The following is a 21858-nucleotide window of genomic DNA, read 5'->3' on the forward strand; positions in this document are numbered from 1 at the left end:
ACAGAGGTAGCTACAGCCGTGGACTACCGTACTGTACTGTGTCTGCTGCTAATATAGACTGGATGATAATGAGATGTAGTATGTATAAAGAAGAAAGAAAAAAAAACCACGGGTAGGTGGTATACAATTATGGATGGACTGCCGAGTGCCGACACAGAGGTAGCTACAGCCGTGAACTACCGTACTGTGTCTGCTGCGACTGGATGATAAATAATGATATAAAAAATATATATATATCACTACTACAGCCGGACAGGTATATATTATATAATGACGGACCTGCTGGACACTGTCTGTCAGCAGAATGAGTTTTTTATAGAATAAAAAAACACCACACAAGTCACACGACGAGTGTTTAACTTTTTCAGGCAATCACAATATAGTATATTATACTGGTGGTCAGTGTGGTCAGGTCACTGGTCAGTCACACTGGCAGTGGCACTCCTGCAGCAAAAGTGTGCACTGTTTAATTTTAATAATATGTATGTACTCCTGGCTCCTGCTATAACCTATAACTGCTCCCCAGTCTCCCCCACAATTAAGCTGTGTGAGCACAGTCAGATATTATACATAGATGATGCAGCACACTGGGCTGAGCACAGATATGGTATGTGACTGAGTCACTGTGTATCGTTTTTTTCAGGCAGAGAACGGATTATATTAAATAAAACTGCACTGGTGGTCACTGGTCAGTGGTCAGTCACTAGTAAACTCTGCACTCTCTAGTACTCCTAAGCTCCAGTAAATCAAGTGTCTCTGTCTCAATCTCACTCTCTCTCTTCTAATCTAAATGGAGAGGACGCCAGCCACGTCCTCTCCCTATCAATCTCAATGCACGTGTGAAAATGGCGGCGACGCGCGGCTCCTTATATAGAATCCGAGTCTCGCGATAGAATCCGAGCCTCGCGAGAATCCGACAGCGTCATGATGACGTTCGGGCGCGCTCGGGTTAACCGAGCAAGGCGGGAAGATCCGAGTCGCTCGGATCCGTGTAAAAAAAGCTGAAGTTCGGGCGGGTTCGGATTCCGAGGAACCGAACCCGCTCATCTCTAATAGAGATGTCAATTTGGTAGTTGGTACAGGTGTAATTGGGATTAGTGGGGTAAACCAACCTGTTGTTCGCCCAGAAATGTGACACAACTGTCCCCAGACATGTGTCATATTATCAATTTGAGCATTACTGTGCGGTATGTGAATTTGGCTTACAGGCATGATGTATTATAAATCAGGGGCTTTACTGAATGGCATATCAATTGGGCACTATAGTGTGTCATATGAATGTAGTGCACAGATGTATGGCCTGTTATCTACTGGGGCATATGTGTGTGGTAAACTACAAAATGGAGACACTGCAGTGTGGCATATTATACATTGGGATACAGCCAGGATGCCGACGGCAGAACTCCAATATCAGCAGAAATGCCAACGCTGGAATCCCGTTCTTAAGTATGTGCCCCACCAAGGACATTTCAACAGAGGAGGGGGGCCACATGCACCTCCGGGTGGGCCTCCTCTGTACATCGCTGTAGACTCAAGCATTGTGCCGAAGTCTACTGTGCATGTGCAGGTCTCCGGAAACATGGCACCCGCCATGATCCAGAGACTAATTGGCTACTATGCGTGGGCAGGTCTCCGGAAACATGGTGCCCGCCATGATTCAGAAACCAATAGGCTACTGCACATGTGTGTCAGCCATTTTGGTGACAATTTCCGCCGCGACCGCAGCACCAGACGCTGGACACCGGAAAGGTAAGTATTACAATGAGTGCAGTGTGGGTCCCCCTAGACCCAGGGAACCCTGTGCACCGCACACATTGCACCCATTATAGAAACGCCAATTCGACCCACCATAGTGTTAGCCCACGTAGGGGGTTGTTAGGGTTACTCACACCCAGGGATGGTTATGGTTAGGCTGTGGGAAAGGGATGGTTAGGTTTAGATTGCGGAGAGGGGGTTAGGGATACGCACCACTGGAGATGGTTCGTGTTAGGCTGCATGGGGGATAATTAGGTTCAGGCTTTAGGAAGGGAGGGTTAAGGGTTTATTGGGTAAAGGGTAATATACTTACCTACCACCTTGTCGGGATTCTCTCCATCGGGATGCTGCAGTTGGTCTGCTGACTGCCGGCATCCTAAACGCCGGTAAAGCATATCACACCCTATACATCTCATCACAGTCAGTGAAATCTAAAATCATTAAATAAAACTTGGAGCTTTACATTTACAGCACCTACTGTACATCTATTCCTTTTCCTACATACCTCGATCCTAACAAGTTACCCTTACTACTGTACAGTATCTGGGTCCATTTAATAATACACATTCAGTTGTATGCATGAAATATGAGATTTCTAACATAATTATCACTGTAATCTGATTCATAACAATATAAACAATAAATAGCTTACCATTTAGCAGAAACTTTATCAGCACAGCCAAAGATCCAACTGTGAGTGTACTATTGATAGATAAATAAATTAATAAATAAATAAATAAAAAAAGAAACAGCAGTTAACTTAATAAATGTTTAAATGGAGTGTTTTTATTGATTTTTAAGAAACAAGACAGAATATGGAGTAAAATACAGGTTAGACATAAACATAAAGTCAGAATATAAACAAACAAGATATATGTAGTGTATGCACAATACAGTATTCCAAACCGAAAATAAATGGTTTAAGGATAGTAAAGGGGGGTACTCACAGCGTGATCGCTGCTTAAAATCTAAGCAATCTGACCAGATTGCTTAGATTTTAAGACTGATCGCTCCGTGTGTACCCCCTACAGCGATAGCGATGCGCAGCCCCGCGCATCACTATCGCTGGTGCTAGATTGGCCTGCCGTGCCGGCCAATCTAGCGGGTCGCTCATTTCACCCACTGTGCTGAGCGGTGGGAGAGATGTGTGCTGAGTGGTTCACTCAGCACACATCTCTCCCGCATCGGCCAGTGAGTACTGGCCTTAAGAGGAAACAGGCAATAATTTGGTGTAAATCAGCAAAATAAATCCATGTACACAACATATGTAGGGATAAGTCAGAAGAGAAATAGCAACCAGCAACATTATACCAGTATTGTGGAAAAAAATAAACAGCTATAAACATAATAAACATACAGTCAAGTAACAAAGAGATACAGGGACAAAAACACCAAGGCCAGTCACTTATTGTAAGGATGTGTCATTCAAGCCCAAACCACAGCGAGACAGGGAAATGTATGAATCATACTGTCAAGGAAAACATGACATCAGCATTAAAATGATCAATAAATCTCAACCCCCACAATGGCAAAAAACAAACAAACAAACAAACAAAAAAAAGCATAGTGCCTAATACTAAGTTACAACCTATCTATAAATCCAAACAGTGACTTCTCGCAAATCCCAAAAGGGCCGATGGGCCAGTCCGGCCACATAAGAGACTAGGCTAGTTGCTAAGCCTCCCGGCACTCTGTTGGGCTGCAAAGCAGCTCCCCGTCCCAGCATTCTGCTCGGCCACTCATCATAGAGAGAGGAGTGTGTTGCGATTCCAGACACCCATAACTTGTGGCATGCCTCTTTGGACCATGACCGTGCCCCCTTTTTGTGTGAATGCACTGAATTACAGTGGGGCAAAAAAGTATTTGGACAGCCACCGATTGTGCAAGTTGACAAACTTAAAAAGATGAAAGAGGTCTGTAATTTCCATCATAGCTACACTTCAACTGTGAGAGACAGAATCTGAAGAAGAAAAAAAAAAGTAAGAAAAAAAAAAAAGTTTAACTCAATACTTTGTAATATAACCTCGGTTGGCAATTACAGAGGTAAAACATTTCCTGTAGTTCTTGACCAGGTTTGCACACACTGTAGCAGGTATTTTGGCACACTCTTCCATGCATATCTTCTCTAGATCTGTCATGTTTTGGGGCTGTCGCCGGGCAACACAGACTTTCAACTCCCTCCACAGATTTTCTATTGCCACTCCAGGACCTTGAAATGCCTCGTAGTTGCCCGGGCGGTGTGTTTGGGGTCATTGTCTTGCTGGAAGACCCAGCCACGTCCCATCTTCAATGGTCTTACTGAGGGAAGGAGGGTTTTGTCCTAAATCTCATGATACATGGCCCTATTCATCCTCTCCTTAATACGGATCAGTTGTCCTGTCCCCTTTGCAGAAAAGCAGCCCCAAAGCATGATGTTTCCACCCCTATGCTTCACAGTGGGTATGGTGTTCTTGGGATGCAATTCATCATTCTTCTCCCTCCAAACACGGCGAGTGGAGTTTATACAAAAAAAGTTCAATTTTGCTCTCATCTGACCACATTACATACTCCCAATCCTCCTCTGGATCATCCAGATGGTCACTGGCAAACTTTAGAAAGGTGTGGACATGTGCTGGCTTAAGCAGGGGGACCTTTCGGGCGCTGCAGGATTTCAATACATGATGACGTAGTGTGTTACTAATGGTAACCTTTGTGACTGTGGTCTCAACTCTCTTGAGGTCATTGACAAAGGTCCCCCTGTGTACTTCTGGGCTGATTCCGCACTATTCTCAAGATCATTGATACCCCACGAGGTGAGATCTTGCATGGAACCCCAGGTCTAGGGAGTTTGTCAGTGATCTTTTATTTCTTCCATTCTTTAATAATTGTGCCAACAGTTGATCTCTTCTCACCAAGCTGCTTGCCTATTGCAGAGTAGCTCATCCCAGCCATGAGCAGCTCTACAATTTTGTCCCTGGTGTCCTTAGACAGCTCTCTGGTCTTGGCCATGGCGGAGAGATAGCAGTCTGACTGTTTGAGGGTATGGACAGGTGTCTTTTATACAGATAACCAGTTCAAACGGGTGCCATTAATACTGGTAACGAGTGGAGGATAGATGAGCTTCTTAAAGAATAAGTAACAGGTCTGTGAGAGCCAGAAATCTTGCTGCTTGGTAGGTGTCTAAATATTTATTTTCCACAAGAATATACAAGTAAATTGTTTACAAATCATACAATGTGATTTCCTGTTTTTTTGGTCAGATTCTGTCTCTCACAGTTGAAGTGTACCTATGATGGAAATTACAGACCTTTCTCATCTTTTTAAGTGGGTCAACTTGCACAATCGGTGGCTGTCCAAATACTTTTTTGCCCCACTGTAAATACCAGAGCTGGACGGACTGTCCCTGGATCCAAAAAACCCCCAACTCCATATATTAAACCCAACTAATGGCATACAAATGTGTCTTCTTACTATGTTGCTGTGGGAGGCAGCATATCCTGGTGCTGCATCACAGCATAGTGCCGCCTCCTGCAGCCTCCAGCTCCCCATTGTATACTATGGCTAGTGGTTGCATGCTTCTGCTATCGCCACTGATTACCTCAGTAAAAGCTATGGCTAGGTAGAACTTAGCTTCCCACTACCTCCACTGTTAGACCTGTGCTGATTCCCCTGTGCATAATGGGTTTCAGGATCAATTATTTAACACTTCCTCCGGTAACTTCCTCACTTATACTTCAGGAACTAGCGCACACTCCCGCTACAGTATGCTGTGCCATGGCATTCAACCTGCAATGTGAATGCATCACTGGCAAATATGTACTTTAAGTGGACACATCTGAAAATGCACCCCTAACTAACAACTAATTACAAATTCCGAGCAAGGAAACACCACAGTGACAGCTAGGGAAAACAGCAAATGATCTACAGATAAATCTAAGGACAGTGCGAAATAGCAGAGCTGGCCCTAGGCATAGGCAAAAATAGGATTTTGGTACTTACCAGGTAAATCCTTTTCTTTGAATCCATAGGGGGCACTGGAGTACTCTTGGGATATGGACGGGCTTCCGTAGGAACAGCACTGAATATTTAAATTTAGAACACTCCACCCCTCCATATCCCCGAGTACCTCTCAGTGTTTTTTACTGAGCCGAACAGGAACTATAGAGAGGTTTGGAGTATTACATAAACATAACGGACAATAACGAAGTTGACACATAACGTTACTGACAACTAAACAGTTGACACCCTAACCAGCACTTGTAATTTGAACCAGTCGGTGAAAGTGTGTTACCATAAGATCCTCAGAACTCACCACAACTAGGTAAAACTGCTCTGGGTGGGCGTCCAGTGCCCCCTATGGATTCAAAGAAAAGGATTTACCTGGTAAGTACCAAAATCCTATTTTCTTTATCATCCACTAGGGGTCACTGGAGTACTCTTGGGACGTACCAAAGCTTCCCCCGTGGGCGGGAGAGCTGTTTGGCACCTGTAACACTAGGCGGCCAAAGCTAGATGCTGATGCCGCAAACGTATCAAACTTGTAAAAGCGCACAAAGGTGTGCACTGAAGACCATGTAGCCGCACGGCAAAGCTGCGTCGTAGACGCTCCCCGACCAGCTGCCCATGAAGTTCCCACAGAACGTGTGGAATGAGCGGTTACTGACGTAGGCGGTTGTAACCTAGCATGAAGGTAAGCCTGACGTATGGTCAGTTTTATCCATCTGGATAAAGTTTGTTTAGACGCTGGCCAACCCATCTTGGCAGCATCATAGAGAACAAACATCGTATCCGTCTTACGAACTGAAGACGTTCGGGATACATAAACGCGTAATGCGCGCACCACATCCAGAGTTCCAGAATGTGCCGTCAACACAGGAACTACTATTGGTTGATTGATGTGAAAAGATGACACTACCTTTGGTAAGAAAGCGGGATTCGTCCGAAGTTCCGCTCTGTCATCATGAAACACCAAATACGGTGACTTGCATGACAAGGCACCCAAATCCGAAACACGCCTTGCCGAAGTTAAGGCTAGAAGAAAAATTGTTTTCCAAGTGAGAAACTTTATATCCACTTGCTGTAAGGGTTCAAAATATGAAGACTGTAAGAACTCTAAAACCAGATTCAAGTCCCATGGCGCTGTAGGTGGAATGAATGGAGGCTGTACTCTGAGGACACCTTGGAGAAAAGTGCGTATAGACGGCAATAGAGCCAATCGTCTTTGAAAGTAAATTGACAAAGCAGATACCTGCACCTTTAGTGTAGATAAACGCAGTCCTCCATCTAACCCTGAAAGATGATGTCGGAAACTTCCGAGCTTCACACCAACCTATATAGGCACGCCATATTCTGTAATAATGAGCTGCCGTAACCGGCTTCCTAGCTCGTAACATGGTTGGTATAACCGAATCTGGAATGCCCTCTCTTCTTAAGAGGGCGGTCTCAACAGCCACCCCGTCAAACGCAGCCACGCTAAATCGGGGTAAAGGAACGGACCCTGTTGTAACAGGTCTGGACGTAGTGGGAGCGGCCAATGATCGTCTGCGAGTAGTCCTCGGAGATCCGAGAACCAAGCTCTCCGAGGCCAATGAGGCGCCACTAGTATGACTGTGACAGACTCTCCTTTGATCCGTTTTAGCACCAAAGGGAGCAACGGAAACGGTGGAAACAGATACACAAGACTGTACGGCCACGCGACAGTGAGAGCGTCCACCGCTACTGCCTTTGGATCTCTTGTTCTGGACACATACTGGAACGTTTGGTGATTGTGTCGAGACGCCATCAGGTCCACCTGAGGATAACCCCATCGCTGAACCAACATGTGAAACACTTCTGAATTTAATGCCCATTCGCCTGGATGAAAATCCCGACGACTGAGATAATCCGCTTCCCAGTTGTCCACTCCCGGAATGAACACGGCCGACAATATCACCTGGTGGCATTCCGCCCAATTGAGGATTCGAGCTACTTCCCGCATTGCCATGCGGCTTCTCGTTCCTCCTTGTTTGTTGATGTATGCGACCGCCGTCGCATTGTCTGACTGCACTTGGACAGGCTGAGAGCGAAGCATGTGCACTGCTTGTCGTAGCGCATTGTAAATTGCGCGGAGTTCCAGGACATTTATAGACAGCAATTTTTCGTGATCCGCCCAGAGACCCTGGAGCTGACAATTTTGAATTACCGCTCCCCAACCTCTGAGACTGACGTCCGTAGTTAGAATTATCCAATTCCAGCCTCCGAACCGTCTTCCTGCGGTTAAATTGTGTTCCTTGAGCCACCAGAGCAGAGATACTCTTGCCCTTGGCGACAACCTCACTCTGTGGTGAATCTGCAGATGCGAGCCCGACCACTGGGCAAGCACATTCAGTTGAAATGGACGCGAGTGAAATCTTCCGAACTGAATCGCTTCGAAAGCTGCCACCATTGTGCCTAAGACGCGAATGCACAAGTGTACCGACACTGTGCGTGGCTTGAGCACTAATTGTACTAGATGGCGTAGAATTTGTACTTTCTGCTGTGGAAGGTAAATTCTTTGATTGACCGTATCGAAAATCATACCTAGGAATTGAAGGCGTTGAGACGGAATTAGATGTGATTTCTTGAAGTTGACAATCCAACCGTGGTGAACCAGTACATCGTATGTTAGCAACGCATGTTGGAGAAGTATCTGTTGAGACGGAGCTTTGATGAGCAGATCGTCTAAATACGGGACTATTGTCACTCCCAGGGATCTGAGATGAGCTATCATCACAGACATCACTTTGGTGAATACCCGAGGCGCTGATGACAGGCCAAACGGTAGAGCCTGAAACTGGTAATGTTTCTGGCGTATTGCAAACCGTAAGAATTTCTGATGAGGCTGCCAAATTGGAATGTGTAAGTACGCATCTTTGAGATCTAGCGCAATCATAAATTCCTTTGGCTCTAAACCCGCAATCACCGAACGCAGAGACTCCATTTTGAATCTGTAGTAAGTTACGTACTGATTGAGACCTTTTAAGTTCAATATTGGTCTGACTGAGCCATCCGGCTTCGGTACCACAAACAGACTTGAATAATAACCCTGACCCTGTTGGTGTACAGGGACCGGAATCAAAACTGCCGAATCCAGTAGGGACTGAATGGCAATTTGCAGAACCGTCCTCTTGTCGTCCGACAGAGGCAATCCTGTCTTGAAAAACCGCAGAGGCGGAAGACAGTCGAACTCTATTTTGTAACCTTTTAACACTAAATTGCGGATCCACCCATCCGCGGATGTGTGGAACCACGCCAAATGGAACGTCTGAAGGCGTGCTCCCACAATCGGAGAACCGAGATGGGCTGGTAGCCCGTCATGCCACTGGCTTGTCAGTAACCTTAGCGTCCTGGCGAGTTGTGTTGGTTTGTTGAAAACCACGTCCTCGACCACGTCTAGCAGGCGTGGCTGTTCCTCTGCCACGTCCTCGAAAGACACAAAAGATTTAGTCTGGGCGCTGACTTAATTAGGGAAAATTCCCTACTTATATCTGGGTGTATTGCTGCTTCAAAAAATGGGGAGATCACTGATTCTCCCAAAAAAGTACAACCAAACAAAAATAATTGAAGCGCTATACAACCAGAATATATTTAATATATTTAATATCACCATTAGACAACACATATATACAAACAACACTTAACACACGGCCGGTGTATAAAATATTAAAAATAGCAATTGCTTCAAGGAATGATTATTATTAGAACAACCTAACCATTGGGGATAATCATTTGTTAATTAGCCAGTGCACATTAGCAATTAATTAATTTCAACTCAGATGTATTCCGTTGATCTTCTGTTAATTGAAACCACAGTCCAGATTGAACAATGTGCAAACAGTCACTAGACGTGGGTATTAAATCATGTCCACAGCTATTAATGCATGCATCGATGTATATTAGCCTTTCTAAAAAAGCCCAAAGCAAAACTTGCGTTATAGAATGTAAAATCCGATTAGTTTGAATCCGATTTAGTGCTTATAGTGCAGTTGTATTTGTTAGAATTTAGCAGTTAGCAAGCACTTGTCTTAATATGTATCCCGTCAGCACGGGTAAATGATGGACATTGGTATCTTGGTTGGCTTACTGTGCATTGATCATCACCAGTGACTGCAGACTCCACCGGGAGACGATCCCCCCTCCAGCGGCCGAAAGTGCTGTATACCGCAAAAGCTGATCCGGGGTCTAGCCACACCAAGTCCGTTAGTTGAATGTCCCACCAATGGTCAGAAAGTCACAGCCGTGCATAAGGTGCAACCTCTCTACGCGTTTCTCCGCCTTTAAACTCGGCGGCTTCCTCAGGAGTAATGATACCGGTGCTCCCGTCTGTTCATTTAAATAGCAAATCCTTCCTCAATTTCCGGGCACTCTGGCATCACATGCGCTCATTCCATGCGCTTCACTTGCGTGTCACCGCTCATCAGTTTCTTTGTACCATTGATTAATATATGTATACTACATGCACGTTATCAATCTTACCGCTAGTAATGTATACATAATTCGTATATAGCATATAGAATCAATGTTTAAACCCAATTATATCAATCATCCAAACATTACTTCTTATATAAAAAATTTTTTTATATAACAATAATAATAATTATCCTGAAACTTGCCGACAATCTCTCCACGCTTCCTATTCCTCTAAAATCATATATTAAGAATACATAAAAACCACTTGTATCTCGGAAAGGGGATAATTCTCCCCACTGATACACAACGTGGCTTCATCATAGGGAATTCCCCCTATTATAGCACATGATGTCAATAACCAAACATAATAACTTAATCTAAGGTAAAACATAAAAATATATTCCAATTCATTAATTAATTAATAGACCCTATCTTTCTAATCCGGTAATCACCAACCACCGATTATATTCTCAATAATTAAACACCAATCATTATACTATCACACCCCCAAGAATTCACAAATTATAATGTTATTATTATTATTATTGTTGTCTTCTTAACACCTTAATCTAAGGCATATTGGATATTCCGCAAGAGAGATTTGTTAATAAATATTATTTAGCTCTACCGTGTCATTCAAACCATTCGGTACCAATGTCCCCAACCGGAATATCCAGTATGCCTCCCTCTTACAAAGGAGGCCATATCGATCCCCTCCCCGAGCTGTTTTTCTTATCTGTTCAATACCAAACATCTGAATATTACTTAAATTCCCCAATTCACAATTTGTGATGTGGGCATAGAGACTTAGTTTCCTTGTTTTATTCACTATATTTCTCTTATGCTCCATCAATCTATCATGTACAGCTCTGGTGGTCCGGCCCACATATTGTTACTTACAACCACAGATGAGTAAATAAATCACAAACGAAGACTTACAATTAATAAAATCCTTAATATCAAACGACTCTCCTGTATTTAGGGACTCAAAAGTAGTCACTTTACGATGACAAAAATAACAGGTCTGACATCTAATATTCCCACACTGGTGGAAACCTAAAGGTTTCTCCGGTAGCCAACTTGTTGTGTTATTTACCGATTTCCCATTCCTCATATGGCTTGGTGCCAACCTTAATTTAAGATTATTAGCCCTTCTAAACGTTACTTTGTCACTACACCCAGACCCACCATTCAGGATATCATCCATTTCCAATATTGTATGGTTTTTCTTTATAATCTTTCTAATTTCATAGGCGTGTGAATTAAACTTGGTGACAAAATTGATTGATCTCTCATTCCCCTCTGGCCGAGGTATAACTCCTTCCTTAATCCCCTTTCCCTGTAATAACTGAACCCTATCAATCTGACAAACCTCTCTATATGCCTTATTAACTATGTCAAGAGGATAACCTTGTTCATAAAATGATGTTTTCAATTTTTCTGCCTGATCGTGAAACTTTTCCATAGAGGAGCTATTTCTTTTTAGTCTAATGAACTGACCCTTAGGTATATTGTCACGCCATTTCTGTAAATGGCTACTCTCATAATTCAGATAACGACCCTGATCAACCTCTTTAGTAAAAGTACAAGTATGTAGTTCATCACCCACAACCTCTAGAGCAATATCTAAATAAGAGATACTAGTTAAACTATAAGTGTACGTGAACTTTAAACCAAAACAGTTAGTGTTTAAATTAGTCAAAAAAGTGATGTGACTCCTCACACCCACCCCAAACAAAAAACAGATCATCTATAAACCGACAGTAGAGGACGAGATCCGCGCCGAGCCCGCCCTCCCACACATGTTCCTGTTCGAAGCGGCCCATGGGTTGGTTATTGACATCATGTGCTATAATAGGGGGAATTCCCTATGATGAAGCCACGTTGTGTATCGGTGGGGAGAATTATCCCCTTTCCGAGATACAAGTGGTTTTTATGTATTCTTAATATATGATTTTAGAGGAATAGGAAGCGTGGAGAGATTGTCGGCAAGTTTCAGGATAATTATTGTTATATAAATTTTTTTTTTATATAAGAAGTAATGTTTGGATGATTGATATAATTGGGTTTAAACATTGATTCTATATGCCATATACGAATTATGTATACATTACTAGCGGTAAGATTGATAACGTGCATGTAGTATACATATATTAATCAATAGTACAAAGAAACTGATGAGCGGTGACACGCAAGTGAAGCGCATGGAATGAGCGCATGTGATGCCAGAGTGCCCGGAAATTGAGGAAGGATTTGCTATTTAAATGAACAGACGGGAGCACCGGTATCATTACTCCTGAGGAAGCCGCCGAGTTTAAAGGCGGAGAAACGCGTAGAGAGGTTGCACCTTATGCACGGCTGTGACTTTCTGACCATTGGTGGGACATTCAACTAACAGACTTGGTGTGGCTAGACCCCGGATCAGCTTTTGCGGTTTACAGCACTTTTGGCCGCTGGAGGGGGGATCGTCTCCCGGTGGAGTCTGCAGTCACTGGTGATGATCAATGCACAGTAAGCCAACCAAGATACCAATGTCCATCATTTATCCGTGCTGACGGGATACATATTAAGACAAGTGCTTGCTAACTGCTAAATTCTAACAAATACAACTGCACTATAAGCACTAAATCGGATTCAAACTAATCGGATTTTACATTCTATAACGCAAGTTTTGCTTTGGGCTTTTTTAGAAAGGCTAATATACATCGATGCATGCATTAATAGCTGTGGACACGATTTAATACCCACGTCTAGTGACTGTTTGCACATTGTTCAATCTGGACTGTGGTTTCAATTAACAGAAGATCAACGGAATACATCTGAGTTGAAATTAATTAATTGCTAATGTGCACTGGCTAATTAACAAATGATTATCCCCAATGGTTAGGTTGTTCTAATAATAATCATTCCTTGAAGCAATTGCTATTTTTAATATTTTATACACCGGCCGTGTGTTAAGTGTTGTTTGTATATATGTGTTGTCTAATGGTGATATTAAATATATTCTGGTTGTATAGCGCTTCAATTATTTTTGTTTGGACGTCCTCGAAAGGGCTGAGGTCTAAAAGATTTGAACGAAGGTCCAGCGTACCTTCTTCTTGCTACCGGTGGAGGCAATGGTAAGAAAACAGACTTACCTCCCGTAGCCTCAGCAATCCATGCGTCCAATTCAGGACCAAACAACTTCTTGCCATCGTAAGGCAACGCCTCTATCCCTCGTTTGACCTCTGCCTCCGCATGATAAGCACGCAGCCAGAGTGCTCTTCGTGCCGTTACCAGCGACGATGAAATACGAGAAGTGAGCTGACAGATGTCAGTAGACGCTGTGCAGAGATACTCTGCAGCCTCACTCATTTGATTTACAAGAAGTATCAGGTTTTCGTCATGTAAAGCAGATTTGAGTTCTGTAAGCCATATTATGAGCGCCTTAGTGACCCAAATGCCAACCAATCCAGGTCTCAGCATCACACCTGCTGCTACATACATGGATTTTAGCATAGTTTCTATCTTGCGATCTGAAGGGTCTTTAAGCGTAGTAGCTGCTGGCACTGGTATGGTTAATTTCTTGGTAAGCTTGGACACTGAAGAATCAACTATTGGTGGATTCTCCCATGTACACATTACCGAGTCCGGAAACGGATAACTAGACTTAAATCTGCGAGGTATAGAAAACCGTTTATCTGGATTCTGTCGTGTTTCTACTAACATCTGATTAAGAGATTCCGACACAGGAAAACTTATTGGCGTTTTTCGTCGTTTCGTAAATACGACCTGATCATTTGTGAGAGGCTCTTCAGTTTCAGTAAACTTCAGAGACTGACGTACCGCTCTGATGAGATCATCAATGCCGGAACTGTTAAAATCCTCGCCATCTGACTCCACTTCGCCCTCCTCACCCTCATCTTGTTCCGTGAGGTCTGGCATGGAATCGTCAGAATGCAACATAGCAGAAACTGGAAAATCATAAGACATATGAAATTTATCCCGTTTACCCAAAATGGATTTGGACCTTACACAAGGCTGAGACGCCTCCGGTAGTTCTGGCGGTCTCACCCTAGACTCAGATCTTGCCGTTTCCCGCTCCTGACGAGCGGCGGTCAATTCTGATTGTAACATATCCAGTACATTTACTAACATACCCCACGGAGGGTCCGGTGAGGACATTGGTTGTAAAACTGGAGCAGAAATGGTATTCTGAACCGAATCCACAAAACATACTGTACATGTGGTAGATCCATCCAGTAACACACTGCTACAGACTTTGCAATTATGCTTTTTAGTTTTTGCTGGTGCCTTACTCATTATGGCGACAGACAATACAATACACACAAACAGACACTTGCACGACTCAGTAAAATAGCAGTAAGGTGTCTCTGTATATATTACTAAAAAGAAATTTTTTTTTGTCAAGGCGCTGACTCAAATTAGGGAGAATTTCCCAAACTGACTACCCACATCAATCTGGGTGTACTGCAGCTTCAAAAGAAGGGAGAACACTGATTCTCCCAAAAAAGTATCACGAAACAAAAATAATAATTGAAGCGCTGTACAGCCAGATATATTATTATAAATTTATTAAAACACATACATATACATACAACACTAAACACACGGCCGGTGTAAATTAAAATAAATTTGACAATTAATTCCAAAATTCATTAATACTACACACTAACCATTGGATATACATCATGCAATATTCTCTATTTTCAAAAGTGCAACAAACAGACTCAGTCCTTGTTAGTTGATTAATTGATGCACATTAGTCCTCAGAAAAGACCTTGTTAGTCATTCAGTAGTTCGAACCTCAGTTCAAATCAAATGAACATGCAGATCATTTAGTGCAAATTGATGTTAAAAACACTATCCACAACTGTTATTCAGACACTGCATGCATAAATGGATGTAAGCCTCTGCTGAGGTTTAAAGCAAAATTGCAATTGATTGGTGGATAATCAGAGAATATCTATAGCAATGTCTATAGTCACGATTAATGTGTCTCCAAGTTAGTACGTTTTAAAAGCTTTTGTTAGTAAATAGCATGCACTCACAACTTGGCACATTCCCCGTTGCCACGGGTGATGAAAGGACACTGGAATCTTGGTTGGCTTTTAGTGCAGTGATCACCCCCAGTACCTGCAGATTGTACTGGGAGCCGATCTCCCCTCCAGCTAGACAATGGCTGTATGACGCTTTGGCTTGTCCGGGGTCCCGCCGCACCAAGTCCGTTAAATTAATGTCCAAATGGTCAGCAGGTCGCAGCCGTGCATAAAGATCAGACTCTACGCGTTTCTCCGCCTCTATACTCGGCGGCTTCCTCATTACTCCTGAGGAAGCCGCCGAGTATAGAGGCGGAGAAACGCGTAGAGTCTGATCTTTATGCACGGCTGCGACCTGCTGACCATTTGGAGACACATTAATCGTGACTATAGACATTGCTATAGATATTCTCTGATTATCCACCAATCAATTGCAATTTTGCTTTAAACCTCAGCAGAGGCTTACATCCATTTATGCATGCAGTGTCTGAATAACAGTTGTGGATAGTGTTTTTAACATCAATTTGCACTAAATGATCTGCATGTTCATTTGATTTGAACTGAGGTTCGAACTACTGAATGACTAACAAGGTCTTTTCTGAGGACTAATGTGCATCAATTAATCAACTAACAAGGACTGAGTCTGTTTGTTGCACTTTTGAAAATAGAGAATATTGCATGATGTATATCCAATGGTTAGTGTGTAGTATTAATGAATTTTGGAATTAATTGTCAAATTTATTTTAATTTACACCGGCCGTGTGTTTAGTGTTGTATGTATATGTATGTGTTTTAATAAATTTATAATAATATATCTGGCTGTACAGCGCTTCAATTATTATTTTTGTCTCTGTATATATATCTGGCCAAGTGCAGTACACGTGGCCAGTACTATGAAATGTGATCCCAAATTCCCACTAACACCCCTGCGCCTCCGGTGGAGTAGAGATGTAGTACTGGAACGTTCTGGAATCACAGCAGGAAGACACAGGAAGCATGGTTAAAATGGCTGCCATGCTTATACATATAATCACAGTGCATTTCACACTGATCTTATAAACAGTCTCCCTGCCAGCATAAACATCATTATATATCTATATAAATGTGTGCTATACTACCAACAGCCTGATGTTGCTGCTGTCCCTTCTTCCCCCCCTCGCATCTGCTCATAGCGTGCAGTGCGGGCCGGGCATCGGGTACCCCTGCGCCGGGACCTGGAAGACTGGGAGCGCGTGTTAGCGCTATGTACCGGGCCGCAGCTGATACAAGTGGCGGCCGGAGCATCGGGAGAAGCGGCGGCCGGACCAGCGGCGACTTCAGAGACGCGGGGAGCGGATGGGCTGTGAGAAGCGCAGGAGCAGCGCGTTATGAGACCCGGCGGCCAGAGCAGTTGAGCGGCTATGTTATCCGGCGGCCGGAGCCGCTGCGCGCCTTCCCCACACGTCGGGGCGGCAGCGGAAGCTGACCGCCCCGCTCTCCCCCCTCACATACCTGCAATTGTTGTCTGTGATGAGGCTCCGACGGGGCTTCTTAGTTAAGCGCCGGCCAGCCTGCAGGATGTGTGTGTGTGGCTGTGAGGGAGCTCTTTCAGAGAGGCCCGACACGCCCCTGCTGCTATCAGCAGCTGCACTATCCCTGACCCTGCCTTTTGGAAGGGGGAAAGGAATGTATAAAAATAGAGAAATATAAAAATAAAAATAAAAATATTCAAAGTAATTGTGACCTGAGCCACAGAGCTGTTACTACTTCGAGCACAGAAAAAACACTGAGAGGTACTCGGGGATATGGAGGGGTGGAGTGTTCTAAATTTAAATATTCAGTGCTGTTCCTACGGAAGCCCGTCCATATCCCAAGAGTACTCCAGTGACCCCTAGTGGATGATAAAGAAAAAGGGCATGCATGCCAAGCCTAAGACTGGCTCAGATTGACAGCGGCAGCGACAGATTTGTGGGGTACCTGATTGTTCTGCTGCTGGGCAGATCATGTACACGACAATGAATGGGGGGTCGTGATTAGGCCATGCCCCCAACTTTGTATGGCCCACCTCTATGTCTGGCTGGCTCCTGCGGTCACTTGACCTGGAGGTAACATGTATATGTGTGTATGTGTGTGTTTGTGGTGACTGAAAGGGACAGGCTATGTGTATGTGTAGTGACTGTAAGGAACAGGCTGTGTGTGTAGTGACTGGAGGGGACAGGCTGCGTGTGCATGTAGAGGTAAAGATGGGAGGAGAGGCTTTGCTTTTCACAGGTCTCGTAAATACTGTGAGTAGCTGCTTATGGAGTATAGGTGTCCACCTTCCCTGTGAATGTTAAGGAGCAAACTTTAAAAAGGGGGATACATCCAGCACTTACTCTGTGACCTCTTGAAAGGCCAATAAACTTTAAATGCTGCAGAATGTTCTTTCTCTTTAAAGTGTACTGTAATATATAATAAAAAATGTGCAAAAAACTTTTCACAATTGAATATCAACTATTATGTACTGTACACCTATTTGAATTAATTATAATTTTTTCCTTCAGAAGTGGCGGATATCTAACATAATAGAAATATTAAATAGGTGCCTAAAACCAGTATACAAACAAAACAAAAAAACAAGCAAACATAAAACCATGACACAGATAATGTCCCTTTATTCACTTAATTATAAACAAGTGCTTGGGCTGTGTTAGCCTGACTATGAACCTGAGCAGATGTGTTCTATGGACCTTTCTCAGTATGCTCCTTTTTTACGTTTTTTTTTTTTTTTTTGTGATTCTCCCTGGCCCAATTTCACCAACATTTGGCTGTGGACACCCACCAGCATCCAGTTTCCCGTCGGAGATGCATTCCACACTAGTCACCCACCACGTATCCCTGAGCCTAATACTGTGATTGAAGCTACGGGCTCATTTTCAGGATATAGAGGACACATGTCGCTGCCTGTCAAAGCTGTACTTTCACTGCGGGTCAGCACCTGATGGACATTGACCGAGATTGGCAGGCTTCTAACTATTCAGAAGTACTCCCAAGTTAATATTGCATGCTTCAGCAAAACCAGACAGGTGTGAGTGGAGGATTATGGCCGCCATATTGGAGTTGCTTTATCAGAAATTTACCTTTCTATTACCCCGGCCACACCATCGGAAGATATACTCCAAGGTACACGGGGTCACTGAACTCCTGATAACTTGCTGACTCCAATTAAATGTTTACTGATTACTGTTGTACATGGTATCAGCTGGTGTGAGCAATACTTGAGTTGGCCTGAGGCTGTGCTTTGGACTCTACAAGATCCCCTTATGTCCACACAAGAGCACAATTCTTCTGATGCTTCTATTACTTATAATGATTTGGTTGAAGACATAAAAGCAGCTGTGGGTCCTCTCCTGTTTAAGGCTGTTTCTGATATTACTTCACAACTACAACACTTGGCACAGAGTCACTGAAACTGAGCAGAAAGTAGGTGAAGATTTTCAAGATGTCTCTCAGTTAAAGCATACTGTTCATAAGCTAGAACAAGATAACTATTGCTTGTGGTACAAACTTGACAATTTCGAGAAATGGTCTCATAGGAACAACATTAAACTGGTTGGCCTTCCGGAATCAAAGGTCTGGCTTTAGCACATTTTCAGGGATATTCAATTACCCCGACATGCTGTTGGGTGTAATGTATCACCGCCAGGTGCTATCTAATTAGCCCCGATAAGCCGGCGAGTGATGCGACTTATCTGGGATTTTCTTTCACTGAGCCTGTGTGTTTACGGGTGTAAATGCATCTTTTACCGGCCGAGCTAATCAAATAGCCCGACAACAACACCCAAAGAAACATCAGGGTTTTTTACTCCTGATGTTTCTTCAGGACAAATTGAATATCCCAGAAAGTCTGAAATATTTTACCCACACTGCTTGACATTTGCCTGAATGTCATGACCTAGTAGTGGAGTTCACAGAGTGGGTTAACCTCCCAGTACACCTGGTGCCCATCCAAGAGTTACTCTTTTCCGTTTCCTTAACTTCCTGCATAAGTAAGCAGTTTGGGCAGCCTTGAAGAATAACAAATTCATAATGTGGAAAGGTAAAAAACAAAACAACTTTCTATCTTGCAGGATTATTCAGTGGAACTGTCTAGAGCCTGTACGGCTTTTTTTCCTATATGCACTCAACTAGTAGCAGACAACTGTAAATTTGCTCTCATCTATCTAGTCAGACTTAGATTGTTAGAAGGCTCTGGCTCATCTTAGAAGGAATTTACCAACCCTGCTGATGCCATAGCTTACATTTGTGAGTAAAAAATAAGCATCTTTCTGAGACATATCGGGCACTCCTACTTAGACACACTGACTCGATTTCAAGTCAATATTCTCAGAACCTGATTTTTCTAGCTCTACATAGGGACACATATTTTAATTGTTTTGGATTCCTGATCTTGTCAGTACCAGGGTCCAGACAAGTTTATTAGACACTCAAAATTGTCTACTGAATTAGTACAGTATATGTTATGTTTCCTGAATATCTTTTCCAGATTGTGTTATATAAAGTATTTCACACATAATCTAGGTAGGAGAATTGCACTATTGCTATTAAGAAGTTTTTACTGTGCTAACTTTCAAATATACCCCCCTATTGTATTGAGATGTTTGCTCCAGATTTTTATTTCATACAGGGTTATATCACAGGGTTCTGATATGCCTCTTTAATTATGACCTGTCTGCCAATGTTACACACAGTATTATTCTAAGTTTAATACTTATTTTAATCTTTACCACTAATTTGTTGATCTAAATGTTATGTCTCCCCCATGTATTTGTTTATATTTCCTTCACCATGTTCTATTCTTTTTCCCATAACTGCATCTTAAATCCATAATTTTATTATTGTTCATGAGCAGTGTTATCTCATTTCACTCATTTTAAAGACATAATAGCACTCATAATAGGTATATGGAATGTAGGTGAAATGAATTCCCCTATCAAAAGACATAAAATTATTATGTATCTTTCCAAACAACATATTGACCTGGGTTATATTCGGGCGACTCATTTAACGGCTATGGAACCAACTAAATAAAAAATGCTTCACTAGTCTCTGGTGGCAGCACACCCTTTTTAACTCTAAATCATGAGGGGTAGGTATCATAGCTAATAACTCTCTTTCCATATCAGTAGTTTCTATAGATGCAGATCCGGATAGCAATTATGTTATAGCTAAAGTGATTGTTAATAACTGTAAATATATAATGCAATGTCTATGATCCAAATGTATATAGCAATTCCTTTCTATTAGTATATTGCTCAGATTCACTGGTGAAATGTGGTGATTTTAATCAAATTACTTCCCCAACTCTTGATTGTTTACAGGTTTTGTCTTCTTCTCCAACTTTTCCCAAGTTGTGGATTCTAGACTGCAACTTGTAGATTTTTGGCGGGCTATTAATCAAACAGAAAAATATTTCACCTGTCTTACTGCAGCGCACAACACACTCGAGAATAAATGAAATTATGTTCATTATAACGCTTTTTCACAAGAGTTTTAGCCACTGATATTGAACCCATATTGTCCTAACCGATCATGCTTTGGACTGGATGGTACTTCCAACTGCTGTAGACACAGGTCCATATCACCATTGGAGGTTTCCCACATACCTCTCCAAATAACTTTATTACATACTCATTTTTCACAGGCAGAATCTAACTCCTCTTTGTTTTAGCAAATTACAGAATTAGTTCTCCAGCGGGAAATTATCTCATAATTCAGCGGAGAACAAAAAAATTGCTACAACCAGTAGCAGCTCCAGAGGTGAGGCTGCAGCACAGTCCAAATTTAAAATTGGTGATCTACACCTACTGCCACCATCGTCACAAATGGACTCTCTGGCAGTTGGTGTGGCTCACCTGTTTAAACTTTGGGATGCACTGTGGCCCCTCCTCTGGAGCTGCCACTGGCTACAGCCTATATAGATATTCAAACTGATCTCAGAGATGCTTTTCATAAATTTTAATCTAATCCCACTCCTTCAAATAAAATAGCACATACTGATGTTAAAATACATTTTGATTAATATTTAAAAACTAAAGGTGACCATTATAATTTTTTAATTAATTATAAATATACATTTTGTAGCAATACTGGAAATCTATTAATTAATTTATTGCAATGTACTAGACCACCAGTGGTTCATTCACTACAAACAGATGATGGATCCTTGACTACCTCCAACAGCCAAATTACTGATATTATGTGGTTGTTTTATGCCTAACTTTATTCATACAGTTCTACCACTGATCCATTTATTGATGCCACTCCTTTTATGTGGAATTATATCTTACCCGGAAGAGTTAGCTGGTAAGCTGGTAGGACCTATAGCAATTGAGAAGGTCACAAGAGTTGTGCAGCAGCTGAAACTATCCAAAGCCCTGGGCTTTCTGCCAAATTCTATAAGTTAATTATATTATGGAGTGCTTATATTTAATCTGTGTTCAAGGTGCTTAGATACTCACATACAGGGATGATAGTGGGGAAAGAGTAGAAAAATTACCTTACAAATTTGAACTCTAAAATAATAATTACAATTTATTTACAGAGATAGATGCAGATCTTGCTTCCAGCAACAAGATATGTGTCCATCTACTCACATGCTGGGGGCCGCCCAGCACAGGGAAAGGCCACCCAGCATGTA

At 42.5% G+C, this 21858-nt stretch overlaps 1 protein-coding gene across 3 annotated transcripts in view; it reads right to left on the reverse strand.

The window, feature by feature from the left end:
• Positions 1-21858, reverse strand: part of PGAP1 (post-GPI attachment to proteins inositol deacylase 1) — a 1346394-nt gene that overhangs the window by 614267 nt on the left and 710269 nt on the right. For all 3 annotated transcript variants that reach the window (XM_063934105.1, XM_063934104.1, XM_063934106.1), the window contains one exon: positions 2408-2457. In XM_063934105.1, the coding sequence (XP_063790175.1) occupies positions 2408-2457 (50 nt within the window). The remainder of the gene's footprint in view (positions 1-2407; positions 2458-21858) is intronic.

Source organism: Pseudophryne corroboree, chromosome 7 (genome assembly GCF_028390025.1).
Source record: "Pseudophryne corroboree isolate aPseCor3 chromosome 7, aPseCor3.hap2, whole genome shotgun sequence".
Taxonomy (NCBI): domain Eukaryota; kingdom Metazoa; phylum Chordata; class Amphibia; order Anura; family Myobatrachidae; genus Pseudophryne; species Pseudophryne corroboree.